We start from the raw sequence: 19,926 nt of genomic DNA on the forward strand, positions 1-19,926 counted from the left end.
TTCACAAGCATGAAACTTTAGAGAAATTAACTTACCTTAGCTCAAAGTATCATAAGCACGCAGAATTAGCCATGATCTACAAATCCTGACAAACACCCTAACGCATAAATATCTTTGGAAATTCGCAGGAAAAATAAATAAATAACAGTGACATTGAGCAAGCAAGAGAGGAATGCATTTAATCTGAGGACCTCTAAGTCAGCAAATGTATGAAGCTCTCAGTCACTCAGCCACAGAAGCAAGACATCTGAAATATACTGTTTCTTAGACTCATTGCTTCATTTAAAAAATTGCCGCACTGAGTCACTAATTGTCAAGACTATTCTACACAAATTAAGAGCCCTCCTGCTATTTCACTGGCTGGTGTAGTTCCAGAAAATATTTTTAATGACTTTCAACATTAGGGAAAGGCAAGATTATTTAACACAAGATTCATAAATCATCACAGCCTACTCCTCAGTTCCTGTTTAATAATAGGTATGGAAATGTGTCTCGTCCCTGTGTAGGACCAACAGTTCACCACTTGACTATGAGCTGAAGAGTGAGTGGTTTCACTTGACGCAAATTTGTCTTGATGAGCTCAAAAGATGGGCTCTGATGATCTGCTTTGGAAAGTTTATAAACTTGCAAATAAAAACAGGACCACACAAAACAATGGAGCAGTTTTGCTCTGCACCCAAGGGGGCTAACCTGTGGGAACCTGACTGATGGCAACAACAACAACAGCTTTTCAAGATCAGAGTGGTAACAATGGGAGAGCAACAGAGCAGAAACACTAAAGATAAAAGCATCCGTTGTCATTTTGTCAGAAATGATACGGTATGGACAAGCCTGACGGTACTGAAGGAAGAAGTTCAAATAGCATGAGAAATATTAGGCAGTAACAGGACTCCAGGAATTGATGGAAGACTGAGTGAAATGTTTCAATAAGCTAATGAAGCACTGGAAGCACTCACTTGTCTATGCCAGGAAATTTGGAAGACAATAGAATGCACAGAATACAGAAAAAATATCACTGGTATCACATGCAAGTAAAATTCGGCTGAGAATCATGCAACAATAATTGTAGAAATACACTTTTCAGTAGGGTACAAGGAACAAGGGATATAACTGCTGATGTCAGATGGATCTTGACTGAAAGTAGTGTATACCAGAAAGATGTTTGCCTGTGTTTCACTGAGTAGCCAAGGCATTGAACTGTGTGGATCATTACAAACTATGGATGGGGAATTTCAGAACACTTCATTGTGCCCATGAATAATTTGTACATGGGTCAAGAGTAAGGTGACCAGACGTCCCATTTTGGCGGGACAGTCCAGATTTTTAACAATTTTTCCCGCATCCCACGGCATTTTAAAAAGTCCCGATTTTTGGAAAGAATGCACGACAAGCTAGGGTATATGGTTTTCGGCTGCCGTGTGGCTGTTTCGCCAGGATATGAGTTTTATCAATGGTGTCCCGCTGGCGTCCCGCTTTACCAATGTTAAAATCTGGTCACCTTAGAGAGGGAGTTGTGCAAATAGATCAAGGGAATGCTACATGGTTTAAAATCAAGAAAAGTGTGTGACAGTGTTGTCTACGTTCACCATCATTATTCCATCTGTATGCTGAGTAAATCAACAGAGAAGCTGGATTCAATGATGAAGAATATGCCATCAGGATTGGAGGAAGGCTTGTGAGCAACCTGTGATATGCAGATGACACAATCTTGCGGTTGAAAGTTAACAGGCCCTGAAGTCCTGCTGATGGAGATCAAGGATTGCAGCCCTCCATATGGATTACAACTCAACGTAAAGAAGACTAAAATCCTCACAAATGGATCAATATTTAACCTCTTCTTGTCCTTTTTTTTGTCTGCATGAGCCTTCTAGAAATTCTGTGCCACAATGGTTATGCATTGGGTTGCTTATCTCCAGGTCAGTGGTTCGAAACCACCACTCAGGTAAAAGATGGAGCTTTCTACTCCCTCAAAGACTTGCAGTCTCAGTCTTAGAAACCCAATGGGACAGTCTTACACTGCCCCACAGGGTCACTATGAATTAGCACCAACTCAATGGCAGTTTTTTTGTTTTTTGTTGTTGTTGGTCTGGGAGGATGGGTCTTACAGGCATCTGCTCTAGAAGGATGACCTGAAAGCACAGATACAATAGTGTGAATAACTGGTTAGCAGGTGGAAAGGTGATAAATCAGCTAATTAGGAGCACAGGGGACTTTGACTTACTACACAAATTGTAAGACATAAGTGGAACTATTCCGCTATGCTTCCTGCTGCAGATATTCTAAACATGTAGGTAACATACATGTAGGTAAAACACAACTGACAAAGATGAGCAGACCCAATACTGACTTTGGCAAAAGCTAAGCCAGGGTCAGAAATTTGGCTCTTTGGAGGAATTTTTGATGACTGGAACTGAAGACAGAATCGATACAGGTCATTCCATAACCAGAAATAAAATTCGTCATCATTCACTGGACAGATAAAGTGCTATTAGGAGTAAGGGAAGGCAAGTACCAGTCCAGGGCACCAGCCAACGAGCAGGGTGGCATTAGATGCATAAGGTTATACATCAACCGTTGCCTACATTCTCTATATTTGGATAAAATGATACTGAGAGTATATTTTATTAAACTCCCATTTTAACCTGATTTTCATTAAAGAGAACAAACAAGCAAACGCACAAAAAACAACCCAACTCACTGCCATCAAGCTGATTTTGACTCATAGCAAGCCCAGAGGATGGGTTAGAATGCCCCTGTGGGCTTCCAAACTGCCACTCTTACAGGAGAAGAAAGACTCCCCTAGTTTTCATAACCTTATGAAATCAATAGGGGAAACTTGAATATTTAGGAAACTTTAGAAAATCAGAGGTAATAATTGGTATGGAAAAGATTATCATTTTGATACAGTGTTTACATAACTTGATTCAAAGTTTTCTAATTTTTTATATATGGTCACCCTCTCTAGACTTGCTGCCGGTTTAGGCTTATCTTTCCAATATATATTAAGGAAAATACTTTTCTCTTTAGTGTTGGCTCAAATGGGGGGAAAGGAAGGATGCTTTAAAGGACTTCAACACATTCTTTATTTGTATGCAAATGATGCTGTTAATTGCCAAATTAAAAGAAGTCCCAGCAGGACCTCTTCATGAAACCACTTGGTTAACAGCTAGCTCCCATTGTCAGTGTTATTGAAAAGTGATGAAATTTCTTTTTATTTTTAAATAGTCTTAAATTCAGTCTCTTCAGTTTGTAAGATTGGCATTCTCCCAACTTTCCTAAAGAGAAGTTTCACTATGGCCCTCTCTCTGTATCAACCTTGTGAAATTTTAGCAAACACCCAATTTTTATTAGCTGAGGATTAAATCTTAATCTACACCCCAACATTCCCTTATCAGAAGGTAAGAAAAAGAAGTGTAATCATAACTTAAAATTTATTACAAAGCGAGAATACTAAAAATCCAGTCACATATTTCATTTAGTATGTGGAGACCTCAGGTCCTTATTTGGCCAGTGTGGACTCCTCTGTTAAGCAGCCTGATTAAGAGTGTTCGTCGAATTAAACAGCACCATGGGGAGGTGTGAATGAACAGACAGAATAGGAAGGTGCTGGAGACTGTGCATTTTGAAAAGTCTGATGGGAACATATTAAAGTCATTATGGACAAAAGGGAGAACGAGTAAAATTAGAAGGCAGGTATGGAAACTAAAAAGCATATGACATCGTCTTGTCAGAAAAAAAAGGTATACAGACCAATACTAAAATTGTGGGGAAAATATAGAAGAACGAATCAAATTATGGTCAATTCTTCCACATCATCCTAGCACCGATCAAGCTCATCATGTACTTAATGCTGGGCTAAATGCTGTTTACCTCATTCAATGTTCTTAACATTAATACTGGATAGACACTATTATTATTCTTATTTTACGTAGGAGTAAAATAACTCACGGAGAGATTCAGTAACATCCAGAAGTCACACAGTGATGATGGAGGAAATCCCAAGTCAGAGTGCATTCTGTTTAAAGAAAACCTACTACAGTCCATCGTTTTAAGGAAATCCACTTTGAACAGTTCTATCAGCTTTTAATTTTACGCACTCTCTAAGAGCTTTAATGTGAAATTAGAATTCTATAACCTTCACTATTCTACAAACCACTGATTTTTACTAAATACACAAAGTAGTGCAACCATTAGTACCATCTCCATTTAGAAAGTCTCCATCATTCTAAAAATATCCCTCCTGACTACATGCATCAGACAATGAGTTGCCTGCATTTTGTCTCTATAGATCAGGTTGCTTTTGATATTCATATAAATGAAATCTTAGAATATATAGAGTTTGGAAGACCAAACACTTCATGGTAAATATCTTTTTGTCAGCAATAAAATGGCAACTCTAAAGGTAGACCTCGCCATATGGAATACACAGGAATTACATTGAGCACATCCTGGGAAGCGAGAATGGAGAAGCTTAATATCCACAAACAGCCAAAATGAGACCAGGGCCTGACTGTGGAACAGATATGCAATTACTAGTATATAAGTTAAGGGTGAAGTTGAAGAACGTCAAAACAATCCATGAAAGCCAAAATTCAATCTTGAGTATATTGTACCTAAATTTCTAGAACACTTCAGGAACAGAGTTGACACACTGAACACTAATGGCAGAAGACCTGATAAGCTAGGGATAACTTCAAGAATATCACATGATGATGACAGGAAATGGGGCATGAAAAGAGAAGAGAGACAGAAAAGACCAAAGTGGATGTCAGAAGAGGCTCTTAAACTTGCTCTTGATCACAGAGTAGCTAAACCAAATGGAAGAAATGACAAGTCAAAGAGTCGAACAGGACATTTCAAAGAACAGTTGGAGAAGAAAAAGGCAAGCATCATAATGATATGCGCAGTTAGAAAACCAACCAGGAAGAGCATCCTAAGCATGTCTCAAGCTAAAAGAACTTGAGAAAAAAACGGAATCCTTGAGTCACAGGCATATTGAATTATGCATGAAGCCTCAAAAGGAGATAGCTGGAAAATAGGAGGAATACAGTCACTGTACAAAAACAAACCGGAAAAAGATAGACATTCAACCATTTCAAGAGAGAGCTTATGATTAAGAATCAATGGTAAGAAATAAGATGTCTAAGTTGCCCTGAAGGCGTGAGCAACAAATCTCCAGGAAATGATGGAATACCAACTGAAGTGTTTCAACAAACAAACTGATGAAGCACTGGAAGCACTCACTTGTCTACGCTGAGAAATTTGGAAGACCTGGCCAATGGCCTCGAAGAGACCCATATTTGTGTCCATTACAAGAATGGCCCGACAGAACGTGATTATCTCCCTAATATAACAAACAAGTAACATTTTGCTGAAGATCATTCAACAACTCTTACAGCAATACATTGACAGTGAGCTTTCAGAAACACTCAGAAGAGACTGTGGCCTGAGGGAATCAATGCTGATGTCAGATGGATTGTGAGGGAAAGCAGAGAATACAAGAAAGATGCTTCCTTGTGCCTTATTGACTATCAGAAGATATTAGACTATGTGGATCACAATGAACAAGAAATAGCACCAGATGAATGGGAACTACAGATCACTTGATTGTGCCCGTGCAATACCTGCACACAGACCAAGGAGCAATCATTCCAACAGAACACTTGAATACTGGGTGATTTAACATGATGACATGTGAGTCTGGATGCTGAGCAAGCAATCTGAAAAACTGGATTCTGCAAAGAAGAGAGCGTCATCGGGATTAACCTACTTGTGATATGCAGAGGACCCAAGTCTACTTGCCCAAAGTGAAGAGGACTTGAAAGCTTTAAAGATGAATTTCAGGAACTTCAGCCTGGAGGACAGATTGCAATTCAGTATAAAGAAACCACACCTGGACCGATGGACAACCCCACAGTAAAAGGAGAAAAGTTGACAAGGATTTCACCTTCCTTGGATCTACAATCAATGCTCTTGGAAGCAGCAGGCAAGAAATCGAGGGACATGAGGTGCCAACAAAGTCCACCAGCCTGTGTGATCCAAGGATTGCAAATAATAAAACTCAAATATGAGGGAGGGAATGGTATCAGAGCTGAAATTGCGAACACCTAATTTGTAGAAGGCTATGGAGGACAGTAGAAGCCCAAACTCCATTTGCAGGTTCCCAAAGGATTTAGTCTCCCATAAATCCCCTCAGACCACAGTCCAGAATTTGAATAGCCCTGCTATCGTCAGAGCATGGCAAAATAGCTTATAGCAGATGTAATTAGGTAAAAATGCAATACCTGATCATTCGCTCACCCTTTTCACCCATTTAAAGTTGAGATTTTCTGCTTTCTCTTTGATTGAGATTTTTCTAACTTTTGTCTAATTTTTGTTCGTTTTTCTTTTTTCTTTGAATGATTTTGTATAATTGTGTTTTGTTTTGTATGCTTTTCTGCATATGAAATCTAGAATAGGGAGGTCTCTAGAGACAGTAACTGGCTGGGGAAGGATATGATGTGGATTATGGTTTTATTTTACACTGTGGATGATGATCCTCTTTTATTGGTGAAGTGTCTTTTCAAATTGTTTGCCCATTAAAAAAAGTAGGTTGTCTTACTTAGTGGTAAAGTGCTTTATCCATTCTGAATACAATCCCTTTACGAAATATGTAATTTAGAAATGCTGTTTCCTAATCTGTCTTTTAGCTTTTCTTGATGTATAAAGTTAAACAATGTTGAGGAGTCAGTTTATCATATTTTTTTTCACACAGCACTTTATCTTTACTACTTAGGACTTTAAAAATCACCTTTATCAGTTATCTTTAAACACAGTCTATCGCTAATAGGACATGGTAAGTTCCTCTGGGGAATGGTGCGTGATTTATCTTTCATTCCCATTGCTTTTAAAAAAAATAAGTCATCTTATTAGGGGCTCATACAACTCTTCTTACAATGCATACATGCATCATTTGTCTCCAGCATGCTTGTACATATATTGCCATCATCATTCTCAAAACACCCACTCTCCACCTGAGGCCCTGGCATCAGCTCCTCATTTCTCTTCCCTCCCTGCTTCTCCCTCCCTCCAAACCCTGCATAATTTATAAATAATTATTATTTTATCATATCTTACACTATCCGACGTCTTCCTCACCCACTTCTCCACTGTCCATCCTCCAGGGTGGAGGTTACATGTAGACCTTGTCATCTGTTTGCCGTTTCTCCCTCACCCTTCCTCCACCTTCCCAATATCGCCACTCTCACCACTGTTCCTGAGGGGCTCGTCTGTCCTGGATTCCCCGTATTTCCAGTTCCTATCTGTCAGTGTACATCTCCCGGTCCAGCCGGTTATGTAAGGTACAACTGGGATCATGATAGTGGGGTGGGGGAGGAAGCATTCAAGAACCAGAGGAAAATTATATGTTTCATCGTTGCTACACTACACTCTGACTGGATTGTCACCTCCCCACAACCCTTCTGCAAGGGGATGTCCACTTTCCCCCAGATGAGCCCTGGGTCCCCACTCTGCACTCCTCCTCATTCACAATGCTATGATTTTTGGGGGGGGGGGTCTTTCATGCCTGATACCTGATCCCTTTGATGCCTTGTCATCTCGCAGGCTGGTGTGTATTCTCCATGTGGGCTTTGTTGTTTTCAGTTAGATGGCCCCTATATTTTTTGTTTTTTGAATATTTCTATTGATGACACATCAAAAAACTTTCACAATTTAAAGGCTTAAGAATTTTCTATTTTCCCCCAAATGTTACAAAGTTTTAGCTATGTTATTTATGTTTGTGATCCTCTTTAAATTACTATTTATATATGTGTGGGATGAATTAAAGAAATTTGCCCCCAACTAATGCACTGGAATTCTCAAATAATTTATTTATCCCCTGAAACTTTTAGTTTTAAAATTCCAAACATGAAAGAAAGTTTTAAAAATTGGATGTATACCAAGATTCAACAATATTTGATATTTGCTTGATCACACACTTTTCTGCAAGGAAATCCAATTGGATTCATGATCAGCATGAATCCAGTCACCTAAATGTGAAGATTTACACTTAACATTTCCATTTTTGCATCCTCATTGGCACCCATCCACGCACTCTCTCTCTCTTCCTAGCCACCTGGAGCTAAGTCAGAGTTTACAAGTTGAAAGGGCACTCTGCTTCCGACTGTGAAATAGGCAGACAGATCACATATTTAGGGAATCCATAGGATAGACACCTCCAATTTATTGATCTACTGGCCATAAATTGGAAACCAGTTTCCCTTCAACATGAAAGCAGCAAGGTCAGGAACAAGCGATAACTTTAACTTTCTGATCTGCTGGTTTCTACTTCCCCTTTGTGCCCCATCATTTGCTAGCATGTCACAGAATGTGGGGGCGAGGCTAACCTGGTGGCACAGTGGCTGAGTGCTCAGCTGTTACCTGAAATGGTCCCAGTTTGAACTCAGTAACAGAAAGATATGGCATTCTGCTTCCTTAAAGATGGTAGTCTTGGGAATTCCGGGGGGTGGGGGGGGGTGGGTAGTTCTACTCTATCCTATAGAGTTGCTATGAGTCAGATTAAACTTGATAGCAATGAGTTTGGTTTTGATTTTATATCATACTTACTGTTACAGATTTAGTATAGCCCAAAAGATAACAAATGAAGTGACACATAGCACATGGTAGCTTTTCCTGAGCTTAGTGTTGATGGCTCTGTAAGCCAATCCTATATGATCCACTAAATCTGTGGTTCTCAACCTTCCTAATACTATGACCCTTTGATACAGTTCCTCGTGTTGTGTGACCCCCCCAACCATAAAATTATTTTCATTTCTACTTCATAACTGTAATTTTGCTACTGTTATGAATCAGGCAACCCCTGTGAAAGGGTCGTTCAACCCCCAAAGGGGTCACAATCCACAAGATGAGAACCAGTGGACTAAATCATGTCTCCTCAAGTTTGTGCATATTGACCTCTTGGGTCAATATTTTTCAGTCTGGCCAGCCTCAACTAACCAGCATAAACTTTCAAATATGGTCTCAAAGTCCCAGACCAAGCCAACCCAATTACTTTTATCAAAGGCAAAGATAAAGGAAACATTACCTGCCTCTTATCCCATACTTATCCATAAACCCGTATCCCTATACCTATCCCTCTTAGTTTTTCTTATTTTTGATGTATTTAAGAGTAAATTGAAATGATAATGGCAACATACTATGCAGCAATGCCCTTGATTTAATTGATGTATGGATTGTTATAAGAGCTGGAAGAGCCCCCAATAGAATGGATTATAAGAAAAAGCATCAATAATAAAATGCTCACTCTAAGCACAATGAGATGTTATTTTAAAAATAAAACAAGGATCTCAAGAATTTAAAAAGAAAAAATAAATGTGTATTACGAGGTTCTAGATGTTACCATTTTAAGTGAAATTTACACAGTGAAATCCATACGATGAGTCTTGACCAATTATATACCATATAAGCCCAAATCCTATCAACATGCAAAACATATGTAGACACCTACATAGACACGTGCACAAGTCTACACACAAACACAAACCCACCATCTTGAAGCTGATTTCGACTCATGGTGACCCTATAGGACAGAGTAGAATTGTTCCTTAGAATTTCCAAGGCGGTAAAGCTTTATAAGAACAGATGGTCGCCTCTTCCTCTTAGGGCAGCTGGTGGATCAAATGCTGGCCACATAGTTAGCAGCCCAACAAGTCACTCAATATGCGCTAGAGTGTGAACACACACACACACACACGGCTTCAAAAAGTTTGTGGGGGCAAAAGAGTGGAAAGATCATGGAATTTTCCCACAAACCTTTAAAGCCCCCTTGTAAACATGTAGTTATGTAACCCTTGCACAGAATTTCCTTCATGTCCTTTCTGAGCCAAGCCTTCCACCCCTTAAAACATTATCCTTTTTTTAAACCAAAGATTAGCTTTGCCTTACAGAAGAAACAACATAAATGGCATAATCTCACATATATATTTTTCCCATCATACTTGCTTTTGTAGCTGGCAAAATATTACCGAGATTCCACCAGATTCACCCAGGTAGATCCCATTGAATAGCTGTATCATAGTTTGCTTACAGGCTCTCCTTTTGAGTGACACCTGAGCTAAAGAGAAGCCTACCATGACCATTCTTATACCATTTTTGGGGACAGTAAGCCCAGGATGAAGCAGATGGGCCAATAGAAGAGACACAATTGAATTTTATAAGAGAAAGTGCAGGATGCTTTTCCCCAAAAGTGAATGTCCCATTTTACACGCCACCAGCAACACAGGTGATTTCCATCGAGTCCACATCCTTGTCGACATGCTGGGAAACACAGCGCTTCCTAAGTCTATGGTATTCCCAAGAATCACACACATTAGGAGTGTCACAGAGGCTAAAAGAACAGTTTCACAGCCTGGGTGGGCTGGGGAATCTAACCTATCCAGGCAAAAAAAAAGAGATCTGGACCCTGTTCCCAGAAGATCTAAAGAAAGAGGAAGCACTCATCTGGAACAGCTTCCCTTCTGCCTCTCTTGATGCACAAGTCTCCTTTTCTAGCTTGGGAATCATGGCTGCAATTCATGGTCTCAGAAATCCCTTTTCTTTCCATGGGGTCAGATCGCTACAGACTAGATCATTCAATTGAATCCTATAACTCTCCACCTGCATTTAGACCGATCTCGGATACTATTCGCATTTCAAGGGGGGAAACAAAGGATCAGGTGAGTGCCCTGTAGCTGAGAAGGCACTAATGGCCGAAGATCCGAAGTCACTTATAACATGGTAAATGCATGTCTAAATGTATGAAACCTCTGTCTTTCTGAAGGATTTTTAAAGTTGTAATAGCATAGAACTTGGGCATTCACTCTTCAGCCAGAACTTGTTCCAAATGAATCAAGCATGACTTCCTAAAAATTTAACAGAATAACTCTTCATCAAGAACTGTCCCAATATCACCGCTGCTACACATATTTGGCTATTGAACAGTTTAAATGGGGTTTGTCGGAATTTAAGATGTAGTGTGTGTGTAGCACACACTGGATTTTGAAGGCTTCATAGAAAATATAAGATATTCTAATTTTTAATATTGATAATACATTGAGATGCATTTAAAATAAAATAAAAGCATTAAAATAATTTCACCTAGATGGGGGGACCACTGCAAGCTTTTAAAAGTTAAATGGAAATTGGAATTGAAGATAATGAAAATTTCCCACAATCTTGCTGAAGCCACCTCGAATCTTTACTTTCCTCACTGTGTCTAGCTAAAAAAGTTTCAAGCTACTCAACTATTTCACATTTCCACTGGGCAATAGTGGCAACGGCTATTGTAATGTCTTTCTTTCAAAATAGTTTGTACTTGTTTACTTCGACTTTAATATTCCCATCAAAAGCCATCAAACTCTGTGGTTCAGAAATGCCTCTGAGAGAAAGTGTTTGTTTTTTCCCCATTATGTGTGTTTTTTCCCGATGAAGTATGTAGTTTCAAAGCACCATTTTCATCTTTCAAAACAGCTTTCTCGAGCCAAGAAGCCTGGATCATAGAAGCTCTACACAGATCTGACTCTACCAATGAAGGTATAGGTTCACTTTAGCAAGCAGGGCAATAAACATAAAGTGCCACAGAAATGGGCAATCATAAAATAAATTTGTAACCATGCATGTAGTTATAAGATCAGTTTATGTGGTACACATAAACCCCCAAAAGCCAAGTCCACTGCCATCAAGTTGATTCCAAATCACAGCCACCCTGTGTAAGACTCTCTATGGGAGCAGACAGCCTCATCTTTCTCCACTGAAGCAGTTGGTGGGTTGAATCACTGGTCTTGTGGTCTGTTGCCCAACTCCTTACCACACCCCTCCACACACATGATGGTTATTGGGATCAATGATCACATCGTCCCAGATGTTGCACGTTACCCATCATTGTCAGCAGGGTTTCTATGTGCCAAATCCAGGGGCTTTAATCTCCTCTTTCTCTGGGCAGCTGAGGTCCATCTGAGAAGAGAGCTGCCCTCCTGTCTCCAAGGACATGGCAGCGTCTCTCTCCCATAGAAACTGAAGCTTCGGCAAGTGGTAATACCCCAGGAATGCAGAACCTTCTTCACAGTGAGAGGTCTCAGGTAAGTCCTGGAAAAATAGGACCAGTCAAGGGACCCGAGCATGAATCAGTCCCTGAGGAGACTTAGTGGTGCAGTTGGTATGTGCTTGGCTGCTATTCGGAAAATGGTTTGAGCCCACCAACCACTCCCTAGGGAAAGATGTCGCAGCCTGCTTCCATGAAAATGTACACATTCTTGGAAACCCTGTGAGACAGTTCACGCCTGTTCTAAAGGATGGAGTGGGATTTAGATGGGTTTGGATTTGGGTTTGAGACCATTAAGGAAGGATAGGTAAAGCATATAAGCCTTCAGAGCTTGAGATCCCTGAGCCATGACAGACCGGGGCATACAGCGTAGCATGCAGAGGACTGGGATGATGCATCTCAGATCTCCTCTCTTGCTAACTGCTTAACTGTGGTCCTGGAGCACATGATGCCAGGTGAGGTTTGTGCTGTCTTGGCCCTGCCTAGCCTTCTGCGACTGCCACGACTATCCCCCTCCTGCTGGCCTGTGCATACTTGCATATTTGCAGTGCAGGCAAACAGAAACAAACCAGTTGACTTTAGGATGAAGCAAGTTGGATTTTTAAACCAAATTATTCTATTCTGCAGCCCTAAAGAGGAAATAACAAAAGAATGTAACGGTGTAGTGCTGGAGTACTGCTTTCTAGTGAATATCTGCTGTTCTTTTAGGGTGATTTTATACAAAGATAACTATTGATGCATTCCTTAGAATTAATCCCGACACATTTCTCCAAATAAATGTAAAATATATGAATATAAACACCAATGCCCACGACTGGCTTTTCTCTCTCTTCACATTGACTTTTGAATACACCCACACATGTGTGTCGTTGTAGTTTTAAAAGTGTACTCTCATTGACAATTTATGACAGATGTAAAGTAGGAGGCCAGCTTTTGTAAGCAATATTTTATTATACTATTTAATTTCAACCCTGCTTATTTTAGAAAGTACTGCAAATTCCTTCTGAAGGTATTGTTCACTCTGCTCTTCAATTAAGAGACCTGTGTTATTACTTGGGTTCACGACTATAAATCACTTGCATTTTTAAAAGGAATACATCACTCTATATATATTTGTTGTGCCCTTATAGAATTGTCTTCAAGTTGAAGCAAATCCACTGAGAAAATTGTTCCTATGAATCAAACAATCACTCCCTGATATCCATATTGTCAATTCCAATAGTTCATGGTCTCAGTTCTGTTTTAAAATACATACTTATGTGAAACAATTTCCCTGGTTATCTTCCTCTATTGCTGGAGTTGAAAAGTTAAATGAGTTATTTTTTAAAACTAATTTATCATCTCAGTCAAGCTCTTTTGAACTTAACCTGCACAAGTTATTACTGAACATAATCACGGACCCAGTTAAATCATGTGGAAGAATTTACTCTTCTTCTGAGAAGCTGAGATGACTTATGCTTCCAAACACTCCCAGCAATGGGAGTCCAGTGCCCTGCACCTAGGTGTTATATTTATCTATTTCTGTTATTAAAAGGGCTTTCTGTTAAGCTGACCTGTGCCTTCCTACAATACAGAACCACTGGTTTCTGTCCTCCCCCCCTGCCCCCACAGGACCAGCAGTTTAAAGAAATGGAATTCGCCTTATACCTTGACAGACTGTCACATATTTTAAAGATAAGTAATAACTGTCACTTTTTGAGCATATGCAGTATACCAGGCACTATAATAACATAGCGTATATAACCTGGTACAATAACAAGGAGTTCTGGTGGCACAAAAGGTTAAGCAGTCCAAGTCAACCAGCAGCTCTACTGGAGAAAGGCCACACTGCCTGCTGCTGTATAGACGTCCTGTCTGGGAAACCCCAAGGGGGAGTTAGATGTCCTTTTGGATGGCTCTGAATCTAGTGGTTGGGCGTAGGTGCGAGCATCCATACTACTAAATAATATGTATCTTAATCTTCCTTTTAAAGAAGAGCAAATGGAGATGTGGAGAGGTTGTATAACTCACCTAAGATTATAGAGATAATAAGGGGGATTTCAGTCTTTGCATGGCGCATGTCAAATACTCAAATCCTTCGACACTCTCAGGGAGCTGTGTTTTCTTCCTGCCTCACCTCCCACATTCGTAAATGCTTAGCAACTCTTCTCTCATTCCCTAGGATATTTAAATACAACATGAGTAAACACAGCTAATATTTATTTGATGAAGATGTGCATGAGCAAGTTATTAAAATGATTCATAGATGCCAAGGTGCATGTTTGTTGTTGTTCTTTTCAGCTTTCTGAGTTGTCATCCTCCAGACTTAGGCTTCTATAAAGTAACCATTTGCTCTGTAGCAAAGCTTCAAGTCCTCTTAAGTCAACAGAGTCCTACGCCTTCCAGGGGAGTATCACACGATATCCTGAGAGTCTCATGAAAGCTTTGGATTTTCTCCCAAGAAAAAAATATACCCCACTTTTGAATTATAACCCCAATTTTGCAAATCCATAGATCCTTTGATGCTCATCAATGGTGAACCCATAAAAACCACGTTTATTCCATTTTAAGCCAATGTGATGATTTTCTGACGTGCTAACAGATGAGAAGACAAACCTTTGGTGGCCATGCTTTGACTTTGGGAAAAGAAAAGCTGTGGAGTCCATTTCAACCCACGGAAACATCTGTTTAGGGTGGACCTGCACATGATGGGTGTGCAAGGCTGTGCCCTTTCAGAAATAGGTCACCACACATCTTTCTCAGGCAGCTGTGTGTGTGTTCAACTCTCCAATCCTTGTTTAGTAGGAGAGTACTTTGTTCTACACCCAGGCACTCTTGTTTCACCTTAAGTAAAACTTCCGTGCCTGCTCCCAAACAAGGAGACTTTTCCCCTTCACCTTCCTCAAACTACTCAAAAACTGGCAGTTACTCCTAATGTCTAGGTGTACCAGCAGACACCTGCATGCTTTGTGTACTGCACACATATTCATGCACATAGAATAGAGCACATCAGGGCACATTCTCAGACACTGCCCGACATCACCATGCACACGGGGGATTGGTTGATGGGGTTTTAAAGCTTAGGACCATAGTCTCATTGAAACAATTTGGTCGATTGGCATAAAGGTTATGCTCTGCCTTCCAATTTGGTTAAGTAGTGTCTGGAGTTTTAAAAACCGTGAGCAGACATCTAAAGTGCCACAATTGGTCTCTAGTTGTAGGGAACAGAAGAGAAAGAAAGTAACTAATGAAGCAAAGACGACACCAGCCTTCCTTTACACATTCCACGGTCTTCTCTGTCCTCAGACCAGAACTGGATGGTAATCTGGCCATGGCCACTGACCATTGTCACCATGGCCATGTTCCAGATAGAAGGAGAAGATTGTAGAATAAAACTAAGCTTCTGAAAAATTAAAAAAAAAACAGACTTACTAGACTAATAAATATTCAATAGAGTAAGTCCCAAGACTACAGACAGCTTTAAGTTGAACTGAATCCACTCCTGGAGAGCATCTTTCAGTTAAATAACAGATCATCTCATAAAATAGTGCCATCACCCGTGAGGACGGTGCTCCTTTAAAAACCGAAGAGCAAAAGTCGCTATGACAACCGATGCTCAAAATTAATCCTAAAGATAAGGAGAGTCAAGGGGGACAAGGAAGCTATAAGAAAAACAACAGAACTGCCAGAATGGAAAAATGAGAATGTTGATGCAACGTAGAAGCAACATCACTGAACTCTGTGTGTGTGTGTGTGTGTGTGTGTGTGTGTGTGTGTGTGACCCTCGAAAACCAAACAAATAAAGTCTGACTCCATGACCCCATGGGACTGGTTAGAATTGCTCCTGTGGGCTTCCCAAGCCCTGTTTATAGGAGTAGACTGTCTCTTCTTTCTCCCTGGAGAGACTGGCGGTTTCAAACTGCTGACCTTGCAGTTTGGAACCCAATGCGCACCACTGTACCACCAAGGCTTCCAACAGTAAGCATGTTGTTAGGTGCCTCCCAGGGGGACCCAACTCACAGTGATGCTACATACAAGTGAAGGAAACGTGGCCAGGTCCTGATCTAAATTAAAATTGTCCTTATTTTTGAGTCTAGCAAAGCAGCCACTGTGTCAAGCCATCTTGTCAAAGGTTTTCTTCCACTCCTACAAACTGTTCAACAGGAACCTAAGGTACTGTGTAAATGCCTGCCCCCAAACAATACATTTTAAAATGGCTGCTTTTGGAGTTTCATTTATGGTATGTCAGCTCATTCTAGGGTTTGGAAATCTAAAAATTATGCTGACTGAAGTCAGTTGGTCAAAAATGGAAAGCTATTGTATGAGTCGATTACTAAAGATAAACAAGATGAAAGCAGGTTTCTACACTCAGGCCATGTAATCTTCTAATCCAGTCTCCCGAGCAATGGAGAGCCTGCCAGGGACCGTGAGCTGTACATCACACTCTCTGTGTGTACAGTCTAAAAACCATTTCAACAGAGGAGACACCTCACACCTCCAGTGGGTAATTTTAACAAGATGGAGAAAGAGGGAGGCGGCCATTCAATGGGTGCTACACCACATTATTCTAAGGGTACCCCAGATCAGGATACAGTCTTGTAGGGGATCTTAATGGAAATTCAAGTCAAGATGGGGGGTGAGGGGATGTCCATTTCTGAGAAGGTGAATATACTGTTGTTGGTTAAATTGGGTGAAACAACCTCCCATTTGGGGAAAAATGTTTAATACTTATATTGAATCCAAGAGGAGGACATGCCAGGTACAATGTTTCTAATCGGACACTTTGATCCTAGTGTCGATCTAGCTCATGTGCTATAGACAACTGAGACTCCAGAGTCTGTGCTTTCGAGGCACACAACATCCTTCATAGGCTGCATCAGAAGGATTAAGTGTGGAAACTCCACTGAGTGGGCTTTGTCTCAAGTTCACCTGTAGCAGATTTAAAGAAGTAATATCCTCCCTTGGACTTCATTACGGTTGAAACACACTAGAGTGCGAAGCAGATGACTTATATCCCAGGGTTATGGAATTAGTGGTTGTTGGCCTTTGGTTTGCATCTCCCCTTTTGAGGGTGCCCAATGAAGGATGGCCCAGTACCACCATACATTTACTAACATCCTTTCTTTCTTATGCCATGTAGGATTGGTCTGGTAGGCATGGTTCTTCACTTGTGTTACTGAAAGTGTTGTCCTATTTCCAACCCCTGTATTTTACGTAAATAGTGTGTAGTCACTGAAGAGTTTAATTTGGAATAATCAAGAATGCATGTGTTTCAGTCTGAAGTTGGCCTATACTTATATAATTTCCTTTATTAAGTGTCTTAAATTCTATACCATTAGCTGTATCAATGACACTATCAATAGAATTAACTCATACCACATGATTTATTTTATAATGTTTTATAACTTATTTTATATATTTTTATTAACAGTGTTTTAAATCATAAAATGATAGTATCTTTAAAGTGAACCAGAGACATGTATAAACCATACATATATGATTTGTGGTACACACTTAATTATAGCCCCAATCCAAGAACAATTAGCTCTTATGACATGACACTCCTGACACTTTCTCTCATGAAAAGCTCGTTGGAGATATGGGAGCAATAGCAAAGTGTGGTGAAGACCCGAGGGTGCCCAGTTGTGAGAAAGAATAGCATCTGGGATTTGAAAAGCTTATTTTCAAGCAGACATCTAAGTGAGGCATCAACTAAATCCACATGGAAGAAGCACATCAATCCCTTTGGTCCAATGATTGTAAATAATAAAATACAAAGGAGAGAATAGTATCAGAGCTTAAATTGTGAACACCCAGTTTTCAGGAGGCTGTGTCTAACAGGAGAACCCCCAAGTCCATGTGCAGGGTTCCCGCATGGATTAATCACCTGGTGAATCCTCTCTGAACATAGTCCAACCTTGTGAATTGCCTTGCTATGAGACAGAGATTATTGTAAAGTGGACTATGGCAGATGTGGGTTAGTATGTAAGACCTTACACCATTTCATCTCCCTTTTGACACATTTTATTTTTTTATTTTTAACAGTTTATTGGCGCTTTATCCACATAGCGTATCATTCATTAGCTCAATCATATCAAGAAAAGTTGTACAACTTTTACCACCATCAATTTTAGAATATTTTCTTCTATCTTGTCTTGTTATTCATGCATTTAAAATTGGGGTAAAAATATACTCAAGAAAACATTCTCGATTTCAACATCTTCCATGTGTGTCATTCAGTGCTACTGGTTATGTTCTTGCACAGCCACCGTTGGTCTCCGTTTCCCAATGATTCCACCCGTTAGCATCCACTCAACGCCCCTACACAGAACTCGTCCTCCTGCACCCACGATAACCACAGGTCAAGTTTGGCTTCTTCTTTTTAATGTAGTTTCTTGGTACATTATCTTGATATCATGCACTTCCATAGTTAAATTGCTTTTAAAAAGAGTAGTAGATCCATTATAATCCATTCTAGTGCCCTCCCCACTCTTCCATATCCATTGTTTGCTCCCCAAGTCCCCTCACCCTCCCCTCTCCCTGTCCCCTATCCACCATTGCATCAGTTGTTGTCTCTGTGCACTCTCCTGCAATCTATTCATTCCTGCTGTGCTTCATACACTGGGAAGCCAAACAGAAGCAGTAGAAAACAAAAAAGGAAACAGAAAGAACAATAATAATAATATAAAGATAAAAATAGGTATAAAGAATAAGAAAGAAGAGGCGTGCACGCCTTTTCCGCCCAGGGCTGGAAGGGTGCTGTGGCTGGGCTTCACAAGCCACACTGGATCTGCCATTTTCAACGTTCACAGTCTGTTGACTGTCATCTTGCTGCTTCTATGTACCTGCACTTGTATTCGATCCTTGACTCTCAGTGTCCTGGACAGAAACAAAACCGAACTGTTGGATATCTTTGGGAATTGTGCCACAATCGGTGAACGGAAGAGTCCTCATGCCACTGTATGGTACAGAGTGATGGCATTCAGCCTCCTGTTCACACAGTAGCATGGAACTATGCCAGAACATAATTGCCATCAGATTTCAACATGAAAAAAAAAACTTACCTACCGAAAATAATGGAAAGTTTAACCTTTTCTTCTCTGAACACTGAGAGAGATTCCCAGTGGCTGCTCTCATTTCCATGGTATTGGACCAATGTTCTATATAAATAAGATGTAACCATTTCATACTCAAAGAGTTTAATCGACCTCGGTATTGTCACTACAATAGTACCTTCTGCAAGTGTAATTCGGTTCTGTTTGATGCCAATTTCTAGTGAGATATCTATCTCTAAGGCAAAGAGTAAACAACAAGTTGATGGGTTGTCCTAAATTTCTTTCACTGTGATTTAGAACTGATACGTCTCTATAGCGTCTTGAGATCTTTTGGGACTAGCTTTTCCATTGGGAGAAAAAAGTGTTGCACATGTGTTGGTGAAGACTGCCTTCATACTGAGTCATGCTGGCTTGTTTTTCTGCGGACAACACCATTCTGGATGCACATGAACCAGAGCACCTCTCCTCTCAGCAAACTCTAGTTCAGGATTGATTGTTGACTCTATAACCGACTGTGCTTCTTAAGGAGGGACATACCGTACATACTCGAGTACAGCCCAACCTGAATGTCAGCCGAGGCACCTAATTTTATCACAAAACCAGCATTTGAAATGGGCTGAAAAATGTGGCTTATACACAAGTATATACGGTAAGTGCGGTGTGACTTCAGAGTATTAGGAGAAGGCTCTTGTTTAAAACAAGTTTAGACTAACTGACTGGTATAGGAGCCTCTGAAATTTCTGGTTCAGTATAGATAAACATCTCAAGTATAAATTTGACCAGCTCACGATCTGTCTCTGAAAAATACTCTTCTTA

The 19,926-nt window shown here is 40.2% G+C and overlaps 1 protein-coding gene across 1 annotated transcript in view; it reads left to right on the plus strand.

Moving 5' to 3' along the window:
• The window catches only part of LOC142446137 (protein kish-A-like), a 33,626-nt gene extending 14,566 nt beyond the window's left edge, over positions 1-19,060 (plus strand). The window contains exon 4 of the mRNA XM_075547890.1: positions 18,802-19,060. Within this exon, the coding sequence (XP_075404005.1) occupies positions 18,802-19,060 (259 nt within the window). The remainder of the gene's footprint in view (positions 1-18,801) is intronic.
• The last annotated feature ends 866 nt before the right edge of the window (positions 19,061-19,926 follow it).

Source organism: Tenrec ecaudatus, chromosome 4 (genome assembly GCF_050624435.1).
Source record: "Tenrec ecaudatus isolate mTenEca1 chromosome 4, mTenEca1.hap1, whole genome shotgun sequence".
Classification (NCBI taxonomy): Eukaryota; Metazoa; Chordata; class Mammalia; order Afrosoricida; family Tenrecidae; genus Tenrec; species Tenrec ecaudatus.